This window comes from Trachurus japonicus, chromosome 6 (assembly GCF_045865225.1).
Source record: "Trachurus japonicus isolate A0001 chromosome 6, Traja_1.0".
Taxonomy (NCBI): Eukaryota; Metazoa; Chordata; class Actinopteri; order Carangiformes; family Carangidae; genus Trachurus; species Trachurus japonicus.
Genome location: NC_140912.1, coordinates 29224651 through 29241672, shown reverse-complemented (window position 1 = coordinate 29241672; position 17022 = coordinate 29224651). Strand labels below are relative to the sequence as shown.

The window sequence follows — 17022 nt, the reverse complement described above, 5'->3', positions numbered from 1 at the left end:
GAGGGGGGAGAAGAGATGATGGAGGGAGAAAATGGGACAAAGCCATAGCAGACATCTGGCTGCCCAGTTAATCAGAGCCATATAATCCTAAAGAGACCTGGGACACACACACAATATGCACAAACTCAAATACACACAAATTCAGCCATTGAAAATAGAAAAGACACACCAGAAAAAAGGAATTAACTACACACACACACACACTTCTGTCCTCCACATTCATCTAATACCCATGCATACACCAAAAACATACACACTCTCTTCTCTTCCGTCAGAGATTTTCCACCTCACAGATTGGACGTGAGCGTAAACAAACACAGCCTGTGGTCAGAAAGGAAGTAAACACAGGACGTGTCCAGACGGCAGGTGTCTCTGCTGCAGGACCAACCCTGATGATGATGATGATGATGTTCAGACTGAAGATCTGCTGACCTCAGTGCAACAAAGCTAAACACTGATGGATTCAGGCCATATAGGTCAAAGCACAGCTGGAGCTCTATTTCGCCTCTTTTACAATAACTAATTCAAAGTTCAGTTCATAAACAGATTCAATGAACTAGTTCATGTTCGTTTGTTCTGTATTTTTTCCAATAATTAAACTGCTTTTCTTTCTCGGAAGAACCTCCTTCAACCTCCATGAATGAATTATTGCACCACTGAGGAATCGCAGACATGAGTCACATTTATAGGTTGGGATGGAGATCTTATTCTGGATCATTTTTTACTAATCTGCTAGAAATCCTCTTAACACCCGATTGCAACCGAGTAAATAAAGGCTTTTTCACAAAAATGAAAAAAATAACTTGCCTGGGGAACGAACAAGCCTAAAAAAAACCCGCTATGAGACAGATTTGTTTTTGAGGTAAATGCAGAGACTGCTTGCTGAAAAACTGCCCCCGACGGGAACGCGCATCAGCGGTTTTGCATGAATTTACCTCTAAAACAACTCTGTCTGGTAACGTTCTGTTATTATCTCATAGCGTGGTGAATGTGCAGGTCACAACTTGTCCACCAGATCGTTTTGGAGTTGTTGGATTGTGTGTTTGATGAGGGAAACCAAGAAATCCCATTCTGAAAATAGCTTGCACCGACAATTAAAGGTAACAAACCTACTGCTATGACTATAGGGATTCTGGCAATGGGCCAATTTGCCAAAATGTTGAATTATCCCTTCAAATGAGGAAGATTTAACCCCAACTTTGTCGACATTTGAGAGTGGTTTTTATTAGTGAGCCTGCAGCAGGTTGATGGAAACGCAGCTCACGCTCCATCACATGTACGACAGATTAAAGTGAGTGAGTCTTTGACCCGCACTTCTCCTCCTTCTGCCTGCAGCTGTTTCACTTCTGCCTCTTTTTTTTACAACTTGAGAGCAGGTCAAGTTAATGGGTTTCAGAATCGTAACAGTTTTTCAGTCCCAGCATGTTCTCCTTCCAGCGTTTTGTTTTTTTTTTTCAATAAAATGCATGAAGAGTTTTCTGTCCAACAGCAGCTCGTTCGGGGACTGAAACGTTCCCACAGCACAAACACAGGTGACACACAGGTTTGGTTTCAGTCACATCACAGATTTTCCTCGTCTTACCCTCTTCTGGCGGCTCTCGGCGGCGGCGAGCTGGGCCGACATCCGCTCCTGCATCTTCCTGCAGTGCGCCATGACGGCCTCCAGGACGGAGATGGGGCTGGAGCCCAGGGGCCGGCGCTCCGCGTCCCCTCGGGGGACCCCGCACTCGAAGTCCCTCTGTAGCGCCAGGAACGGGTCGGTGAGGCTGTAGTGACCGTATCGCTCCTGGAGGAACACCTCCTTCCTCTGAGCCTAGAGAGACAGAGACAGAAAGAGCATCGTTAAAGTCAAGTCAAGTCACAATTTATTTATAAAGCACATTTAAAACAACCTCAGTCGACCAAAGTGCTGTACAAAAAAAAGCACAACATAGTTAATCATAAACACTACAACAAACAAAAAAACAACAACACAAGGGATAATAGTCAATTTAAAACAAATTTAGATTAAAAAGAAAGAATAAAGAGAGAGAGAGAGAGCATCGTTAAAGGTATATTGTGTAGGAATTACTCCCATCTAGTCGTATTTTTCATGCTGCATTCACGTGAAATTGGGCAGACAGCAGACGGACAACAGCCGCTGCATGTAACTGCATAAACAAGCCTCTATGTAAACAAGTGGTTCGTCAGCACGAGGCAAAACAATACACGTGACAATATGTTGTCATGGCGATGTCGTATTGTTTACCCGACCCACGTTTTACCGGCTTTCTCTGGACTTCTGTGACTTAAAATGACGTCTGGTTTGTTACCGACGACGGCCGTCTGCCCGACTGCAGGTGAATGCAGCATCAGTGTAACGCTCCATTCCTCCTCGCTGCGTTACCGCGGTGACTTTTCACAGACGCCACCTCGACCTGAGCCGACAGCACTGAGCTTACCCGCTCCATGTAGATATAAATGATATGAACGGCAAATTCAGAGCTTACCGGAACACTTCAGTTTGTTGATGGGGGGGATTACTGATGAATGAAAAACAGACTTTTGAATGAAATAATTAGGGCTGACCTAATCTTCGAAGCTTCGTTCGTTGCCATGGTAATCGATCATAAAGTCTGTGATCGATTGTTTATTTTTCCTTCCTTTTTTCCTTTTTGACACCGGTTCTCATCGGCAATTGTTACATTAAAATGAGTAGGCGACTTGGCATCCTGGAAACCTGCCTGATTTTGGACATATGCAGTGTTTGCTTGCCATTACTTTCATTATTTCCGCTACGATCGCGCACCCCCCCCCCCCCCCCAGACACGCATCCCCCCCGGCCTTGATTTTATGTCCGCGAAGCTTCGATTATGAAAATATGATAATCGGGTCAGTCCTAGAAATAATCGATTTTCGTGAATAGATAACAAGAGAAGTTACACAATGTCCCTTTAAACCTGTTTGACTTTTTCTGTTATCGCCCCACCTCCCCCCCGCCCGCCTGCCTGACTCCAGCAGCTCTCAGCGCTGCAGCGGCCGCAGCTCCTCTCAGGTTACAGACACATGGAGACGGAGCTCCTGCTCTCATTACAGCACAACACTGGAGCCGCTTTCACAGGTTCATTCAGGGTCTAACACCCAACACCTGCCAAAGGCTGTAAAAAAAATAAATAAATAATGAATAAATAAAAAAAATCTCCTTGTAGATGATTTAGCGAGACGAGCCTGGACTTTGGTGTTTATCCTTCATCCTCCTGCTCCGACCAAAATGTAAGCAGCAGCAGGAAAACTCAGGATGTCAGACTTTTCCAAACAGCACGTGAACGCAGCGAGAAAAAGAAGAAACAAACAAAACCAAAATGTACGACATCAACTATTCAACAGCTCTGTGATGTGAAGCTTCTTCCCGGTTTCCCCCTTTAGACGACGAGACGCCTGCGTTTCTCTGACACTTTACATCCGTCCCACGAGGAGAAGCTCAGCAGGTGACACCACCACGACAAAACCCTGACAAACGGTTGCCTAGCAGCAGGTTTATACAGTTTACATCTATTTAAATTATTTCATTATGTTGGAAAATGATTCACTACACTACCTTTTTTTTTTTGGTTGTTTTTATTCCAACTCTTTCACCTCGTGGTTTTTCTCACTATCAGCAGGATGTGATGCGTAGGTGTGACACGGCGTTATTGGCTGCCTTGGCAACAAACAACCTCTTCCTGTCATCCTTCCATATTAGGAGAGTAATTATGGCTGAGAGATATTAGACGTCTGATGTCAGGCTGCATTGTGATGGATGTTATGTATCTATTGTTATCGATTGGAACCGTTACAGTAGAAATTCACAACAACAAAGAAGTTAAATTGACCTTTTACAACAAAATAAAGTCACAAGAATCAGCGATGAACCCACTGAACTGAGTCTTTTCAACAGGCCGATAAGTCCAGACTTTATTTTTCAGATAGTAAAAGATACATTAACTCCCAAAAGCATGACTCAATAGGGAATGAACCCTGTCCTGACCGATGGTGAATCAGTTCTGCCGACCTTGTTTCATCAGATTCATCCACAGGAGTTGGTACAGTGAGGTCAAGAGAGGTGTTTTATTCATTTCTAAGAGTATACGTAATATTAAGTTCAAGTTAAATCCAACTATTCATAACAGCAACATAGGAATCTGGCCTCTATGTCCTGGTGCTGCTCCTCCACAAGGCCTAAAGAAAGCTGAGGAAAGCTGAAGAAAGCTGAAGAAAGCTACATCTACAATGACTGAAGGCAAACAGACACGATTCAGACCAGAGCTCTGGACCTCCAGCATCAACCGTCCATCCACAAACAACACATTTAAAGGTCCGGTGTGTAAAATGAGGGGAAAACAGTGACATCTAGCAATCCGATTCTATTATTTATCTATTAAATATTCCTATTGTTTATTTATGAACGTGAAACTCTTGAAACGTGCTCTCTGGTTGGCTGGATTTTCCGTTCCGTACAAACATGGCAGGGCAAGATGGCGACACTCTCTAAGCAAGACCCGTGCTATACTGTATGTAAAGGAAGAATTATAAGGCAGATTTTATTTTATAGCGATTATACACACAAATATAGGCCTATTAGTAGTATATTCAGATTTTGCCAATAAACTTTGACAAATATTACACACTGTCCCTTTAAGAGACGAGACAAGGTGCATTTCCCCCGTGAACAGGTAAAGTTTGCATATTCACTTTTAATTAGAGCTGCATTGCATCAGTTCATCAACTGGTTTTCAAACAAACATCACAGAAATGTTCTTCCTAAAGTGAATTTAAATGATGATGTGAGAGTTTTGCATCCTTTATTAGATCCCATGTGGAACGATTCAGCAATAAACACACCTACGCTATAAACAGGAAAAGTCTGCAGCTATTTAGCAGCAGCGTTTCCTCAGGGCTGGTTTAATAAAAAAAAATAAAAAAACAACTTCTTAAAATCTTTTCCACTTTTCACTCATTATCTACTCACCCTCATGTGGACTAAGGGCTGGGAGAAGTTTCAGGGTCCTCCGTGGCTTCTCTGAGTTACAGGGGGTCTCGGCGTAGCAGTGCATGTCCATATAACGGTTGCAAATGGATACCAACTGTCTTCGTAACAAAAAGACACACCAAAAAACATCCAAATACCTCCATGCTGCTCGTATGTAATGTCCGTCTTGTATTGAAGCCCCAAAATGCGAAATTGTTCCAAAAAAAATTAAATAAGTCTATATTTCAAGCTTGTTTTGTAGTGGAAGCTCCTCTTCCCAGTTTGTCCAAATTTGACGAACCGGAAAGAGGAGCTTCGAGAAGTTTCCGCTACAAAACAAGCTTGAAATATAGACTTATTTAATTTTTTTCTGGAACAATTTCGCATTTCGGGGCTTCAATACAAGACGGACATTACATACGAGCAGCATGGAGGTATTTGGATGTTTTTTGAGTGTGTCTTTTTGTTACGAAGACAGTTGGTATCCATTTGCAACCGTTATATGGACATGCACAATTTCAATTTTGGGTGAACTATCCCTTTAAAATTCATCCTCTCTCTCTCTCCCACTGATGTCACTCCAGTAAGCTCAGTAACAGTCAAACCTGAAGCCGTACAGGTGGTTCACACACACACACACAAATATAACCAAATGTGAGAAAGCTTTACTAAAAGTCCAGCAGCAGCATCATCATCATCATCATCCTGGTCCTGAGTCCTGAGAGCAGCTCGCTAACATCAGAGCTGCTCTTAATCATCTCATCCCGACCGCAACCAGACGACCGCCCGCCCGCCCGCCCAACCGGCCGACTGACCGACCGACCGCTCCAAACGGTCACATACCCGACAGAAACCCAGTTGGCTGCAGCTCAGCAGCTGCTCAGACCAAAACCCTCTGACCATAAGTGGTGGTGAGAGGGAGACGGAGGGAGAGTAAACCTCATCAATCAGCTCAGACACATGGAACTACGTAGAAACTCTTCACATCCAACACTTCTTTTAACGGTTCTGAATACTTTGGATTTGGCCTTTATATAAAAAATGTTTTCTATCCCCATGTTTGGTATCTTTTTCTTTCAGCACAACTTCAATTTGACATTGACATACTTTTATAAACATATTTCAATATAAAACTCCATCTGATCCGTTGTTGCATGATTTCTCTACACTCTCAAAACAGATTCTTCATGCTTTTAATTTGATGTAACAAAGTTTCTTTTGTGGTGTTGTTGTTATAATGGATTCAGTTCACTTGTGTATTTTCCCATGTGCAAGAGTGATAATGAATGGAGGACAGTTAAGTTAAGATTTTTATATCTTTTGGATTCATAGGTTATATTTTCAGTGTTTGTTTTTGAGAAAGCTCCTTTAGTTTGTACTGGAAATGACGTCACGTGCAGCTCGAGTAGTTTTGGAGAGAGCTGCGTCAGGAATGGGAGCAAAGGTTTTGCTTCCTCATGATGAGGATGTAATTGATTTCTTTTCTTAAAGTAAACTTTTTGTTTGAACCAGACTGCATCATCTCCTTTTTCATTCATGTATAAACACTTACCATTCCTGCAGCCTATTAGTGGCTTTTGACACAACACTGTTTGACTGATGTGGGAGTGGGTGAGCAGCATGATGTATTTGTAGTGGATGTGTGTTATGTAAAGTTGTTTTTGTTATGTGTTAGTGTGTCTAAAGACCCCAATGAAAGAGGAGAGGCTACGTCTGAAGAGGCTTTTCTTCAATACATTTCAAATATTGGGCTTAAAAATAGAAAAAAACACTTCAGCACATCAGTTTGAAGGACAGGTACGTAGGAGACGGACAAGTAGATCTACAAAAGTGCAGAATACAGAGACACTGTAGAACTGAAAATACAGAAAATATGTTTTAATGGTGCTGTGACCTTCTTCAGTCAAACCGATAGAAATATTGGGCCCAAAAATACAATATAAATCTGTAACACTTTATAATAAGTACACACTATTAAGCATTAGTTAAGCATTAAATACTGAATTCATAATTTATAACACATGAATACTCGTTTATAAACACTGTTAAAAATGTTTTACTCATCATTGATAAGCACTAACTGTATTTATAAACTACATAATGAGTATTCATGCGTTATAAAAGAAGAATTCAGCATTAATGCTCAATAACTAATGCTTAATAGTGTGTGCTTATTATAAAGTGTTACCTATAAATCTCGTAGAGTGTGGTATCAGATTATTTCACCATTTTTTGTCCCCCCTTTTGTAAAAATGACAACTATATTGACAGAAATGCAACAAATTAAAACCATCATATCTCTGCTTTTATATGATCTATCAACATCAAATCAAAACTGGGAGAGAGTTTCAAATCTGAACTTTCACAATAAGTCAACAGCAGGTGACTTTGTTTGTGTTTTTTTTTGTTATGGTGCTTTAAACAAACGTCATGTGACCTGATCGACGCCGGCGAGATCATTTACTGTATCTGACTGTTCTTGACCTCGGAGGGTTAAACAGCCAGGCGGCGTTTTCTCTCCCTCCCTCTCTCTCTGTTCTCTAAGTGTCAGGAAGTAACAGTTTCAGGACTTTTTCTTTTTTTCTTTCTTCTCTAATTTATGTAGCGAGTCATGATTCACATATCTCAGCGACAGAAGGCCGGTGAGGGAGGAATGTTTAATAACCGGGGCGAGAGACGTTTGAATTAGACGCGGAGGCGAGAAAGAGACAAAGCGAGCCAGAGAGTGAGAGACTGGAGAGAAGGAGAGAAAGAGGGAGGGAGAGAGAGAGAGAGAGAGATTTGCCAAAGAAGGAGAAGTTTGGATTAGAGAGCTGAACAATGCACACACACATACACACACTTAAAAAACACACACACACACACACACACACACACACACACACACACACACTTAAAGAGCACAGAGTGTGAAGATTGATGGTGAATCCTGAGAAGACTGAGGCGGCCGCTTGATGCTGTCGCCTGGCCAATATAAACACACCGCCGGCCGCGGGAAAGGTAGGTGTGTGTGTGTTTGTATGTGTGAGAGAGAGAGGAGCAGAAATAACAGAAAGATAATTCAGTGGTTTGTGAATTAAAGGACAATTCCGGGCAAATTCAACTCGGGGCTGTATGTTCCTAACATTTTACGTCTAAAAGAAGGAATCTGAAGATTTTCAGTTTAATAAACTTCTCGGTGCATGTTTGCGTAGCCATCTGACACTGTCTGTATAGAAAAAAATGCGGTTTTGAGGAATGTAAACAGCCTATAAGCAGCGGAACTTCACTTCCATCCGCTCCCATTCATCGCTGCCGTGGAGATGCTGCGGGGACAGAGACAACTACCGCAAAACAGGAGCAATTAAACTGAAATTTTTCAGATTCCTTCTTTTAGACCTAAAATGTTAGGAAAATACAGCCCTGAGTTGAATTTGCCCAGAATTGTCCTTTAAGATTCAAGTAGAGAGCGCTACTGTCTATTTCTGATGAACACACACACACACACACACTTTCTTTCATCTTGGTGTGTGTGTTTGTGTTGGCCTCGTCTCTTCACCTCTCTGAACAATCGACCATCAATCACCCACAGAAACATGTCTCTCATCACAAACTGAACAAACTCAACTGAGGCTGAAACCAATCAGCTGATCAATCATCTGCTGCATTGAATATCTTCAAATGAGTCATTTTGTCCATTTAATATTTTAAAACCTTTCAAATAATTGATTATAAATCAGATAAATCCAAGAAAATCCTCACACTCAGTGACAGTTATTCAATGATCAGCTCTGGACTCGTCTCTGGAAGCTGAAGGCACACTGCAAAAACTCAAAATCTTACCAAGAATATTTGTCTTATTTCTAGGCAAAATGTCATTTCTAGTCAAAACAAATCTAGTTATACCTAAAATAAGACTCATCACATAAAAAGCAGCTTGTTTTTAAACACTTTTTTATTTCTTTCAAGCATATTTTCACTTGAAATAAGTAGAAAAATCTGATAGTGGAGCAAGTTTTTCTTCCTTATTATAAAACACACAAAAAACTTGCTTTCACTGGCAGATTTTTCTACTTATTTCAAGTGAAAATTAGTTTGAAACAAATGAAAATGATCTTAAAACAAGTTAATTTTTAGGTGGTGAGGGGAAAGAGATTACTTTTGACTAGAAATTAGACATTTTGAGTTTTTGCAGTGCACCGTCTGAACCATCCGAGGGCTGAGGAGGAGGAAGGAGGAGGAAGAGGAGGGTTGGGGAGGAGGGGGTGCAAAGCTCCACTGTAAATACTCAGGAGCAACGTGCCGCCATCTTTAAATTACTCTTCAACTCCCGGGATCTTCCTGTAAATATTTACTCAGAGCCAGAGACCAGAGGAGCTGCTGCTCCGCTGCCTCAGCTCCACGTTTCTAAGATTGTTGGAGTTTGTTGCTAGGCGACGATTCATGCCTTCACTTCCTGCCCTGGTTTTATTTTGTCTTTTTTTTTTTTTAATTCTTAAATAAAAACTTTAAAAGTTGTTTTAAACAAAGATCCCAGATATTTATTTCTTGTTTTTGCTTCTCAGACGCGATGATTTGATGCTTTTATTGTTGTTTTTTATATCTGAAGAAACCAGAGCAGACATTTTTTCCTGTTGTTTTATGGATGAAATCACTCATCAATTAGTCTAGAAACTAATCAGCTGGTTATTCAGCGGTGGTGAAGATAATAGTTTGGGTGCAGCTTCGCCTGCAGCTCCTGAGAAACTCTCATAAAAAAAAGTCAGTGTTAATATTTTACAAAATAAAAGCCCTGTGTCGCCTGTGACTGTAACAGCTCTGTGTGTTTCTCTTCCTGTTTGCAGCCGTGCAGAGGTTCGTCAATACTTCCTGCTCGTGCTGGGGCTCGGGGTCAAGGGTCGTCCTATTACCACTGCATCTGGGTGAAGGCCAGAGGAGCTCAATCCTCTGAGATCTCATCAGCTGTCAGACCCCCAACCCCCTCCCCTCCCCCCCTCTCCCCTGAGGCTCCATTGATCCCATAGATCCATTGGATGTCATTAAAGGAAAGCTACACTACACTGTTGGGGCTCTGTGGGGTGATACAAAATGAAAGCACAACTGCTTCTCTGTGAGTATCTTTACGCTCTTATTGTGAAAAATCTGACAGGTGCAAACTTACAGAAGTTCATTTTATTCATGGACTTTTGGACACATCTATTTTTTTTTGTCTAATGATCATAATGTGTGACTGGAAGCTTATTGATCTTCACCACAACTTTATCTTACTACCGTACTTTTCGGACTATAAGCCGCTACTTTTTTTGCCCGCCCTCGTCTCTGCACACGTCATCCACCGCTCCATTTATTGATTTTTCGCCGGCTTCATTGTCAACAAAAGCACATGAGCGATAGGAGCGTAACCAAAACAGCGGAAAAGCGAGCGGACTTGCATAGTTCCCTACTGTCTTTCTGTGTAAATATCTCGGGTTACAACATGAAAACCTGCAGCTTATATTAAAATGCGGCCTATATATGTACAAAATGTATTTTCTTTTCAAATTTAGCTGGTGCGGCTTATATTCAGGTGTGCTCAATAGTCCGAAAAGTACTGTAATTTTACTTTTTATATTACATTAAGTGCAATTTATTGTATTTTAATGATCTGTTTGCCAAATGTTTGTCATTATTTACATTATTCATGAATCATCAGAACAAAGACTTTTATTTTGGAGAATTGCATTAAGCTAACCCAGACCTCCATTGTTCACTTTAATGAAGATGTTTACCTGCTGGTTTGGAGTGGGTGGGTGGTGGGGGGGTGATGGGGGGGGGTTAATGTCAGTGTATTTACAAGAGAGGCAACAGTAACTCTCATATTTACAAGTGCAGCAGCAGCAGAGTGAGAGCTCAGTATTATTAGCATCAACCTTTACAGGCATGCTGCACTCAGTGGGTGAGAGGGTTCAGGGAACAGAGCCAGAGAGAGAGAGGGAGAGAGCAGGGAACGAGTGATGGATCGCTGCAAGAGAAGGTGGAGGAAGGTGGGAGACAGGTGAGAGAGGTGGAGAAATGACAAACATGTGAAATCAGAGAGAGAGAGAGGAGAAACGAGCCGAGCGACTGAATCAAAGAAAGGAGTGAAGAGAGAAAGAGAGAGAGGGGTCACTCCAAACTTTATATGGCGGAGAAAAGAGCACCATGTGTTCAAGTGTCTCGTTTAACTCCAGTCATCCTCTGTGTGAACGCCACTTTATGTCCGAGCCGGGCCGTCGGCCAATCAGAACAGAGATGGACGGGGCCGAACAGAACAGAACAGAACAGAACAGTCACTTACGGATGAAAATAAAAAAATAAAAACGAGAGAGAGAAAAGCTGGAGGGTGCTTGACTCTGAGAGGTCAGAGGTCACAGAGACCAAGTGGGAAACCAAACCGTACAAACTGAGAGTCTGAGTGCTAAGAACTCGACATTAGAGACAGGAAGTGGAGGATTCAAGCAGGTTTCACGTTATGAATAGGGTTGCAAAATTCCGGGAATTTGCAAAGTTGGAAACTTTCCATGGGAATTAACAGGATTTTACTTTTTGATTGGGTGGGGGATCTGTTGAAATGTCATGTTTTTTAAATTGTATTATTTTTGCATGGATGTCTGCTTATGACAAAACAAAAATATTTACATTTATGTTATTGTGATACAAATAGTTTGTTTAAATTAACCCCAATTTCCAGTTAATTCCCATAAATTCCCATAATTCCCATGGAAAGTTTACAATTTGGAATATTTCCAAAATTCCCCAGCTTAACTTTCCATTGAAAGTTTCTGGAAATTTACTGGAAATTTTCTGCCCCTTTGCAACCCTATATGAACTATCATTTGTACTATAAATAATAAATACACTCATTGCACTAGTTCAGATTCTGATTTGCATACTGTATGTGCACTTTTTTTAATGCATTTACAGGTGCATCTGAATAAATGGGAATATCATTGAAAAGTTAATTTATTTCAGTAATTAAATTCAAAAAGTGAAACTAATATATTACATAGATCCATTATACACAGAATGAAACATTTTGTGTCTTTATTTATTTAATTCATTTTATTTGTAATGATTATGGCTTACATTTCATGAATTTGACTTGAACTATTGGAAATGGACCTTTCCATTATATTCTAATTTATTCAGATGCACCTGTATTTGACAGGACAGTTGAGAGAGGCTGTGTGGAAACGACACGCAGTAAGTATGGATCCGCACGGTCGGGAATCGATCCGGCGATCACTGCTTTTGAGCAATGCCAACATAGGACATGGCCCTTAACCGCTCTAACCACCAAGAACCCCACAGAGGTGCAACAATTAGTCGACATGTGGATGTGTTTTGCAGCATGATGCACTACAGCAGCAGCAGCAGCAACTGTTGCCAAGATGAATTATAAAGTATATGAGTTTCTTCATTTGAGATTCATAAAACAGGATTTGTGCAGCTGCAAGGAAGAATTTTATACAACTACAGGTCAGTACACTAGAAAAAAACTGTAGAAAAAGACAAAAAGCAGGTGCTCGCTCAGATAAATGGGATGAGAAAAGACGCTCTCCTTTAATGTTGCATTCAAGGGAAGTTTAAAAGCAGTGATCCGATCCCCCCTGCACAGTCTAATCACACCAACACTAATCGACTCAGTTTCTTCTTCCTCCCACTCATCACATCACATCACAGGTTCGTTTTATTCACTGAACTAGAAATGATATGATGAGTTTTTAATACAAATATCCTGAAACCTCCTGAGCTGACTGTGGTGGAACAGAGCTCTGACCCTGAACATGAATTTTTTGCATGCTCATTTATAGGAAACGAATATGAATCATGACTAGAAAAAACATTTCCAAGAATGGAAATGGTGTGAATGCTGGAAGCAATGCTGAATGAGCTGAAGAAATTGTTGAAAGAAAGAAAGATTGAAACAAGAGAGAAAAAAGAAAAGGACAGAAAGAAAGAAAGAAAGAAAGAGAGAAAGAAATGGAGTAAAAACAAAGGAAGAGAAAAGGAGTAGAAAGAAAGAAAGAATCAAACAAACAAAGAAGTAAAAAGACAGAAATGGAGTGAAAGAAAGAAAGAAAGAAAGAAAGAAAGAAAGAAAGAAAGAAAGAAAGAAATGGAGTAAAAACAAAGGAAGAGAAAAGGAATAGAAAGAAAGAAAGAAACAATCAAACAAACAAAGAAGTAAAAAGACAGAAATGGAGTGAAAGAAAGAAAGAAAGAAAGAAAGAAAGAAAGAAAGAAAGAAAGAAAGAAAGAAAGAAAGAAAGAAAGAAAGAAAGAAGAAAAAGAGAGAGGGGGATGATAGATAGAAAGAGGTAGATGGATGGATGGATGGATGGATTGGATAGAGAATATGCAGAGTCCCATTACAAACAAATGAATAAATAAAATAAAAAATAGCAGTATGAGGGTGTGAATGAGGTCATCAGTTCATTGTCTACTGCGATCAGTTAAATTAAGACACGTAGATGCTTCTTCCTGTTTTCAGTTCAATCGAAAAGATCAGATCAGTTTTTATCAACACCCTTTATAAAAAGCAAAACATGATGTGTCAATTCAAGATTCAAAAGAAGAAGCGGGGACATTATTCAGCGTTAGGGCCTCATATACACAGAGGAAGTTATACTTTGGTCCAATATGCATTGAAAATTGAATTAGTCAAATCCAAAAGCAACTAACTCATCTGATTTTAACTACAGGAGCTTATCGCTGGTGCTGATGTGATTAATTCATTTTTAGATCATTAGATTACAGCAGTTTTTGATTATTTCAATCAATATTTAAGCAATATTTTCTAAATTTTCCCAGTTAATCCTTGATGTTCGACAGTAAAAACACCTGTCGATGGCTAACAAAGACATCTTTATCTTTGTACTTGTCAGTGAAGATGCAATGTTGCTTTTTTGGACATTTCATTGACTAAATATTTGAATTAATGGAACTGATAACCAATAATGACAATAATCAAGTCAATAAACACACAAACACACACACAATCCAAACACTACAGTAAAGACCTGTGTGTGAATGTTGTGCTTTAGAAATCAATGTGTTTTCAACAATGATTATGTCACGTGTTACTATTATGTAACAGCATCCAGACTGTGTTAATGTGACAACAATGAAGTTTATGTTCAGGGACGTTGGCTGAAAAACGACGTCCAGTCTGAAGAGGCTGAGACTTTGAGCCTGGAGGAGCTCAGTCGCTGCTGAACCAGAAGTGGTTTATTGTGCAAACAGTCCTGAAGTGGTGCCTGTTTCCTGCCGCGGGGGCTTTTAATCAACACTTCCTGTCAGCTGCTGTGCTGCTGCTGCTGTTGCCGCCGGTGACGCCTGGACCAGAGCTTCATAGGACGACGGTCGCGTCAATATTAGCTATCGACCGGGGCTCCTGTTGCAGTCACACGGGGTCGAGCCGAGTCAATGTGGCGTGTGAGTCGAATCAACTCCACCTTCTCCACTCCACCTTCAAGCTGAAGCAGCGCTAACATCTGTACTTTGATTGTGATGTGCTGCGTGACAGCGGATCAGCGGTCAGTGCCTTGCTCAAGGGCACCTGACATTTAAACGTTCACTCAGGTGGGTTTTTTTAGGCCTATTTTTTTATTTTGTTTGTTCTGTGTGATTTGATTTGTGACAGTTTTGAGCTTCAGGACTTTTCATAACGTGACCTTTTCACAGAGCTGAAAAGGTAAGTTTTGCTGCTACATAGCTAGCATTAGCATCTGTTCAGAGGAACGTTGTAAGTTCAGCATCAAACTTTATTCATCTATTCCTCCCCACAGCCTGTCTACATCAACAATAACACCAATATTAACTATTGTTCTGCTTCAGTTTCTAACTTGTTTTCTTCTACTGCAGTTAGCATGCTAACAAGCTAGTCCCGTCATTTTCCGATACCGAGTCGCTGCAGAATCAAATCTGCCCTGAAGAATTGTAGCAGCTGCTTCTTATAATCACATCTTGTAATCACAACTGCGGCTGAAGCTCTTAGTAAAACTGGTAGAGCCGTTAATGCTACTATTAGCTACGTAGCGACAGCTGTAGCTATACACACAATTAGCTCCTTTAAAGAGAGATAACGTAGCCTACTACTGAGAATAAAAGACAGTTAATGGGGCAGTTAAGATGTGAACATGATCCTGAAAGCGATCGATTACAATTGAAAGGTCTGATAAGTGAGTGAACAACTTTGTTTTAGTTTCTGGAGAACATTTGGAAAACTACAGTAGGAAACTAGTAGATTCGGCCTTGAAATCACTATGAGCATGTGATGAAATGTTTGCAAAAGTCAAATAGTCAAATTAAACAAACTTTATTCCACTGTTAGGCATCACACCAGAGCCTGATTAAGTGTCTACACTGTTTTGATATAATGTCACAGGAAACACTGGATTATCATTTAGCACTACGGATTAGAAAAACTGTAAAACTAAAGTGGAACCATGATGTTTGGAGGATGTAAAAACCATGTCCCAGAAACTAAAATTGGATGTTTTATGACTTTCTGGAAGCAGCTGGAAATCCCCAAAAGATAAAATTCATAATCTGTTAAGTAGTAGGCTACATAGCGAATATATCCTCCATTTTCTGACTTCCACTTTGCCCCTCCAGCCTCTCTACTCGTCACATGCTCTCTCATGGCACGGGCCATGTGTCGCTCCGCTCTGAGAGGAAATTTCTGTGAGAAATTGTGAGAAATTAAACCTCAGAGCGCCGACGACCCGGCGATAACCGACCTGATTTACGCTCGAGCCTCCTCCTCGTTGACTCCGACCTCTATTTGGTTTTCTAGGTCAGGGAAGCGAGCGACAAGCTGACAAACAGCGCCGAGCCTCGAATTAGGAGCTGAAGACACGGAGGTGGAGGAGGGTTTTGGATCCATTTCTGGTCTCCAGAGATATGGAAGTCACCAAACGCTCTGGGTTTATTGTGTTTGTGTGTCAGCGTCGGGTGGAGAGACCCTCAGGGTGTATGTATGGACCCCCGGGGAGGATGGCAGGAATCCTGAGGCCCATCTGTCATTCACACACTCACACACACACACACACTCACGCCAATTAACTCATCTTCACTTTGACGCACACACCCCCCAATGATCAGTAGATGGGCTGTGATTCAGCGTTGGCATTTAAACCCAATAAACCACAGAACATAAAACACACTTTGGACACTTTAGATGAACAAGGTGCCACCTGCAAACACTCAAACTAAATAAATAAATGAATTTAAAAAAGGCCAGCGACGACAAAACCATCAGTCGGCTCGGGAAGACGACGTTGCAGCAATCGGAAGCAGGCGGTGACATTTAACGGCCGCGTCTTTATGCACCGGTTATCCTTACAATTTATGGTCCATCCATGAAAGCAGCTTTACAGTATAGTACGTGACGATTTACAGGTCCAACAGTTCAATTCAATCACCTCATGTTGAAGCCTTTGTTTGTTGAAAAGTGCAGCACAAATACATCCTATCTTTTCCTCAATAAGACAGTTAGAAAGTTTGGTCTAAAGTCGGTAAGCTACGCCCATTTCCCAAGACAACGATTAGGAGGAAACAACGATATTTACAACATGTTGTGTGGCAATATCATATCAACATGGAGGCCAAGTATCGATGTTTTTGAAATTAGAAGACTAGAGAACATTTCATGACTGTGTTTGTTTGTCACTCCTATTTTGCAGGAATAAAAACATTTTAAATGAGATGAACAGACTGAGAAAAATGCAAAAATGAAATAAATTGCATCGTATCACAATATAAAATCACAATAAAATCGTATCATGGGGGCAACAATAAGAACCATAACACAAACTAGGACAAGGTTTATCACCTGCATCATCGTCCTAATAGTTTGTGTAGTTACTGCAGTGAGTCTCAGAGAGGATTTACAAACAGTTCCTGGAGGAAATAATACAAGTCTCACTGAGTCTGAGAGTTACGACTGAGGGAAGCAGCAGCACGAGGAGTTTTACAGTATCTTAATTGCCTGTGTGAGCTACAGTGTGTGTGTGTGTGTGTGTGTGTGTGCA

General features: G+C 40.8%; 1 protein-coding gene across 1 annotated transcript in view; it reads right to left on the bottom strand.

Annotated features, from left to right (window-relative positions):
- The window catches only part of cttnbp2 (cortactin binding protein 2), a 102068-nt gene that overhangs the window by 53940 nt on the left and 31106 nt on the right, over positions 1 to 17022 (bottom strand). Inside the window, exon 2 of the mRNA XM_085780152.1 lies at positions 1583 to 1813. Within this exon, the coding sequence (XP_085636278.1) occupies positions 1583 to 1813 (231 nt within the window). The remainder of the gene's footprint in view (positions 1 to 1582; positions 1814 to 17022) is intronic.